At 40.5% G+C, this 6,518-nt stretch overlaps 1 protein-coding gene across 1 annotated transcript in view; it reads right to left on the bottom strand.

The window, feature by feature from the left end:
• Nucleotides 1-6,518, bottom strand: part of GRIN3A (glutamate receptor, ionotropic, N-methyl-D-aspartate 3A) — a gene marked incomplete at its 5' end in the record, with an annotated part of 43,040 nt that overhangs the window by 4,900 nt on the left and 31,622 nt on the right. The window contains one exon of the mRNA XM_010292618.1: nt 154-318. Coding sequence (XP_010290920.1) covers nt 154-318 — 165 coding nt within the window. The remainder of the gene's footprint in view (nt 1-153; nt 319-6,518) is intronic.

Raw genomic sequence — 6,518 nt, forward strand, 5'->3', positions numbered from 1 at the left:
CCGTCATTAAGTAAGCTTCTTCAAATTCCAGAATTCCATTGTCACAGTTCAAATGCCAATCATCAGTGCTCTCACAACCTTTTATACTTTGTTCTCATCCTGGCTTTCTTAATCAGCCACATGACTTTCAGAAGGTTACTTCTGAATACGTACCTGACTTGTATGGAGCCAGTACTTCATCTTGGATTTCTTCTTGATTCGTGGTAGGACCAGTCTGTACATGATGTGTTCCCCAATGGTAGTGAGAATGGACAAGCCAAACCCAATGCACAACATCACAAAGAGCCCAGAAAAATGCTTGATGCCCATTTGCAGTGTCTGAATAAAATCAAAAGCGGGAGTTAATGACGTAGGCCAATGTATTTTAACATCTGCTTCTGTTTTCTCATTTGGAAATGTGGTCTGACTGAATAGAGAGTGCTGAACTACTGCAGAATAGTCTGGATACTGTTCACAACAAAGCCCTTCTGTGCTGCAGAAAGCTTGGGTTCTGTCAGAGCAAAGGATCTGTCATGGGAGTGAGAATCAGCCAATGACCAGGGAATTTTTTTCCTTGTGCTGTTTCCCTAATGAGGTTAAGTGTTGGAACACGTACGAGAACCCAGTATTTGTGGTGGCTTTGCATTTGTAAAAGTAAACATTGCTTGACAGAATGCAGTCAATGAACTGTAGAGCAAGCCCTTCATCAGCAGTGAGCTAGGACCAACTGTTTATATTTTCTGGGAATTGATAATTAACTTCCCCTTTTAGTACTTTACCCTTGATGGAAGGTCATGGAGAAAATATTTTGAAGTGGTAGCACAAACATGGCACCTCTCCACTCCCTACATTAACAGGACTGAAATTTTGTTTGTTGAGAACCCTGACTGCAATTATGGAAAACAGGAACACTCTCACTTTGTTCTGCTGACCCACTCTTTTCATATAGGTTAGGAAGCCTTTAATTAATTTGAGTATTTTATTGGTGTTAATCATGTTTGAAGACCAAGAAACCATGTACAGCAGAAATCTGTGCCACAAACACCTGCAGTCCAATGGGTGGGTCAGGTTTGCATGTTATGTATAATCTTAGTACCTTTATTCTCATGCCTCCATAACTCAGTTATGAGTTTATCAATAACTAAAAACTCTTGCTAATAATTACTGCCCATGGACTACTTGGGAAATATTTCCAAGCATAGAAGTTCTGCTTGTACCTTTCTATTAAAGAATGTTGTTCCTCATGTCAGAAAAAAAAGGAGCAGAAAATTGCTTGTGTAGGGTTGTGCGTTGGGAGATGATACCTGGGATGCTGTCATCCTGGATAATTGCCCTCTGTGTTCCTTCAGTTTTATAGTTAGTTTGATGGGTGGGTGGTGATGGGGATTGTGCTTTGTTATGACTACAGCTGTATAATCCAGAAAATAAACTGGATTTATTTGAAAGACAGATCACAGAATGTTTGGAGAATCTTGTTAATGAGGTGATTTTAAGCCAATGAGTCCACTGAAGTTGAAGGCTTGAAAGTCCCTTTGGTACTTTTGTTGGGCGATTGTGAACAGTATTTCTGTCTTCTGGTTTTTGTATTTGATTTCTGTTCTTTAAAACACAATGATATGAGGTAGCATATCACTGAGTTTTAACAAGAACAGAACTTCAGCAATCTGGCAGAATGAGAACTTTTGCATGTGGCACTGGCAGTGAACTCTTATTTCAGGGGTTCTCTGCCAAAATCATCCTGCTTGCCCTGAAATGCACTGAGCAAAATTTCTGGGAAGAGAATTTTTGTACCAGTGAATAAACACTTTGAGGGTGTTGAAGAGTAATAACGGGGGTACAAAAGCAATTTCTAAAGAAACTTACTGCAGCCTGCAAAGAAAAGTGGAAAGCCACAATAGAGTGATTCTGGGATAGAAGGGTGTCACAGTCTTGGCACAAGGCTTTTCTGATGCTGAAAGTGCATCAGTTCAACCTAAAAGCAAATCTTTCCCCCCAGCATCAGAATTTCCTGTTGGCAAGAGTCTGTTGTCCCATACTTTGTCCTTCCAGTTAGGGGAACAGGAGTGTGACACAAAAATCACGGGTCGTAACACTTTAAACCACTCAAAAACCAAAGTGTTTGACTGGAGGTCTGTGTTACCTGGCCTCTTTCTTTCAATTAGCAGTGAAGCCCAACTTTTAGCCCAGGTAGCATAAAAGAAGAATGAGGACCCATGATGGACCTTTTTCTCAAAGGTCTTTAGAGCCAGGACCTCAGTATGGCCCATCTCTAAATTCAGCACATATCTGTAAGAAGCAAAAAGACTACTATCTGTACTAGCTGAACATACCAGTTAAATGTGCTTTTGCTAATTCTCTAAGAAGCATTAATGCAAATCACTTGCCTCCCAAAAAGGATGTTCAAGGGCAAGTATGAAACAACTTCCTTAGAGATCCAGAGTTAACAGTAGATATAAGAATAAATTGAATGAGAAATACAATAATAATTAAAAAGGAATAGATTTGCTCAGTCATCTGAAAAACAGACCTATCTATATATGCTCCCAGGCTACTGCTGCTTGGTGTCATACAGAATAACAGTCTACAGGTGTGCATTGCTGTAAACTCCCTTGGTGGCAGGAACCAGTTAACCAGCTGGGTGAATGTCCTTTTGCTTAGCTACTTGAGAAGTAACACCGAAGTCCCCAAAGGCAGGAGAGATCAGTAAGGAGACCTGATCTGCTAGGGTTAGGTTGCTGTACAGTAGGGAGCATTGATACTGCTCTGAGAATAGGAACTAGGTTTAATGCAATATGATAAAACTCTAGCCATTCAAAACAATAATTCAAAAAAAGAGACACAGTGGCAATTGCAGTGGGGATTCCTGCATGCGTGAGATGTCTCCTCCAGCTGAAGTTGGTGTTCGATGCCACTCCAGTACTGCTGCAGAATGAACACCTCGCCAGCTCCAGACAAGCAAAATAACTCCCTTGTCTTCAGTAAAGGTGCTTTGATTTATGCTGATGAGGGTCTGGCTCCCTGTTCCTGTTAGCTCTGCAGAACAGTTTTCTACCTTCCCTGGAAACAAGTGAAAGAAATTCCAGTACTGGCATCTCAGGTGCATTTTTCACTTGTAATGATAGCTTTTGAAATTGTCCCAAACAAGATACCTTTTCCTAGGAAAAGAAATACCAAAACAAAGCATCAATAATATTTCATCTAGCAATAAGGAAGATAATGCACTGAAAGAGCTGCCGGATAAAGGCTGCACAGTGGAGGGAAATTTTTGAGACTAAATTATGTTGGGAAACAAGGAAGAGGATAAATAATTAGCACAGTGTGTCTTACAGTGTATGGAGTGATTAGTTACAGCAATATCAGCACATTTACATACCATTGTAAAAGGCAATTTATCAGCTGTTCATAATTACTGTAGACACACACGTTAAATAATAAAGGAAACCATCTAGTAGAGGCACCTCAGCATTTCATAGTTTCATGCTTGACTGGTATCAGAGCAGTGAGCTCTACTACTTATTTTGTAGTTTGTGTATGTATTTGCAGGTGCATATATAGACTATATTTGGAAAGAGCAGCGATAAACTGGATTCTCTGTCACTGCTTTCCTCTCTGCTGAAGTGGCAGGGGTCAGGTGTGTGTGTGTTAGGTCTTTGCTGGCAACAGAAGACCAACTGATTACTTCCTCTACTGTAATATCTTCTTTTCTTTCTTTTTTTTTTTTTTTTTTTAATTTTTTGTCTTAAGGAATGATAGTATGGTGCATTCTCTATTAACCCAGGATAAAAATACAGTCCTTGGTCCAACTTTGTGATCATAAATTCAGGAGGTAGCTCCCTGCGTTTTAGGATAAGGAACTCAATTATGTCCATGTGGTGGTCCTGAAGCAATAAGCAACCATAGTCAATCCTGTGATGATTACGGCTAATGGGTGCTAAGCACTACACTGGCAACAGCCTCTAAATTATTTGCCACTTCCAAACTGGGAAATTGGCAGTTTCTGAAAACCAACAAATACAAGAACAGAAGTGGAGTTATCTGCATTTTTATATATCCTTGGAGAGACTTCTGGTTTATAAACATATACCTGCAACTGCTACCTAAACATTTCCTGCTGCCTCCTCTGTAGTTACATGCTTTTCCTTTGGGGCCTGAAGAGAAGGAAGGGGGTGCAGAGAAGAGTTTGATATTTGCGTTCTCTTTAAAGAGGGGAGCAGAGACAAAAAATAGCACTCAGTGATTTCATTATTGGATTTCATGGGCAAAAATCCTGCTTTACTCCATTCTACAAGAGGTTGTAAATGCTTTACTCTCCCTGGTTGTACCGAGAGCAGTGAATAAGCCATCAAATACTCCTGTGGTCTAGCTTTGACTAATTAGAAGCCTTTAAATATTTTTGTCAATACTTTGCAGGCTGGTAGCACAGCACAGGTATTGATGCTAAACACTGCTGAAACCAAACACTAAGTAGGGATATCATGTGTGTATTAGCTATAATAAGAAGCTATTCTTTTTGATAGCATTTTCCCTGCAAGGTTTTTAAAAAGATTTGTGGATATCAGGAAGTTAAATTTTGCAGCAGCTCTGTGAAGAAGGAATTATTTCCAGCTTTACTAGGGATAAATGGATACGAAGGGCAGATTTCTAAACTCATTTGGGCATCCCAATAGGTTTGCAAAACCCTACTGATGCTGATGCTTGTACTTAGGTAACTAAGCAGTATTAAACCCTGTCCCTCTCTCCAGATTGTGTCATTTCTTGTAGCTGCAGACTGTTATTTATTTATTTATTATTCATTCTTATGGCTTTCTGTGCTCTCAAAGAAGTAGCAGCATTGAAGTAATATATATTTAATCTCTTTAGGGAGATTATCCTTAGCAAAGACCAGTGACCATGGCTTTAGGGTCTGAAGTGCCAAATTTTAAGATACTGTAAATCATTGTCTTGCATTAGCAAGACAAGTTCCTCTCCCCTCTTCTTGTGAGGAGTTTTGCACAGATCTGGAAAAATAGTCTTTTTTGTAATAAATCTTTTTCTTTCAACTCATCCATTTTCCAAGCCCTGTCTGTAGTGGGAAGAAAAAAAATACACATATCATCCGAATTAGGTACTGAGGAGACGTTTGCTTCTGTGATATCCCAGGCTGGTGAATTGGGAATAACAGCTTTGTCTCCTCAGATAGTGAACTTACTCTTTTCCCAGTTTTGACAGGTGAATCTACATCTGTTACTCATTTCCAGGAGACTCAAAATGTGCTTCTCCAGACTCTTGTCAGATTCAATACTCATACATTCCTTTCTCCAGGACCACTGTAGAAAGTATTTTTCTCCCCAGGGCAAGTCCAGATGCCACTGCTTCTTCCCACATTGAGACGACCCTTTTACAATGCAATGTTTGTAATTTTGTGACAGCCGCCTTCACAATGTTCCCAGTCCTCCAGCAGACAAGGGCCAGGTCTCCTCCCCAAACAGCGTACGAGCAGACTGAGCAAATTGTCTTGGCAGCAAAATCTTTTTTCCTTCTTCTTGTTTGGTTTTCACGCACTGGTAACAAGGTACTCTGAAAGGTTACTGACGGGCAGCTTTTATTTATGACCACAAGGCAGTTGTCCCCTTTGAGGGGACTCTATGGCCTTCCCTTGACACTGCGGTGCACCAGAGACAAGCATATAATCCACAGCTTCAAGGTAATTGCTAGAAAACTGACTGTTGAGTTGTCAGGTGATTGATACAACAATAAAGGAAACAAACTTTTGACCTTTCAGGAGACTAGGCAAAACTTAGAGCAGAAAGGCACAATTTGCGGGATGACAACTGTCTAAAATCATGTCAAGATGAATGAGGTACTGTGTGATTGTGCACCCTGGGTGATGCCAACGCCAAGGATCACCAGTTCAGGTACAAGCCACAGCCAGTAGAATTTCAGCAAGTCCCTTCAAAGATTCCAGAGGAGAGCCATCAGTGGATCCCACCAGTGATAAGAGGGGAAGATGAAAGGACATTGTCTTCTCTGTGTGCCTGGTTTGCATCAGACTGAAGCCCACGGAGAATGACTAATCCCCACCATTACCAGCGTGGACCTCTCCCTCAAGCACTGGCAGGAGATGCACGGCACTGTGCCTTCCCCAGTGTCACCGCCCATGGAAAGTTGGATCTGTAGTAACGGGGTCAGTTTGGTCTGGTGTTGTTTGTGTGCTTGCATATATTCTTATTGTACATGTCAGGTTAGATACTGTTTGTGTGAAGCATCAGTAAGTTGTTGGTATTAAAAGTTGGGATAGTGTTATGTAACAGTATACAATTTTTTATTGCGTGTATTTGTTGTTATCTGACTGAATTGCCAATCTACGTGCAAATCAGTCTCTATATCCTAGAGCTTCAGTTGTCCTGTGACAATTGCAAAGGGAGAATATACAAGACTTTCAAGTGAAATAGAAGATAGTTTCAACAGTAACATATTTTAAAATGTAGTTTAAAAGCTATGAAACAGTCTTTAGGCATAGTTCATTTTTCCCAAAGCCTGACTACTCCCTGGAGCAGGAA

This window comes from Phaethon lepturus, unplaced genomic scaffold (genome assembly GCF_000687285.1).
Source record: "Phaethon lepturus isolate BGI_N335 unplaced genomic scaffold, ASM68728v1 scaffold11928, whole genome shotgun sequence".
In the NCBI taxonomy this organism is placed as follows: Eukaryota; Metazoa; Chordata; class Aves; order Phaethontiformes; family Phaethontidae; genus Phaethon; species Phaethon lepturus.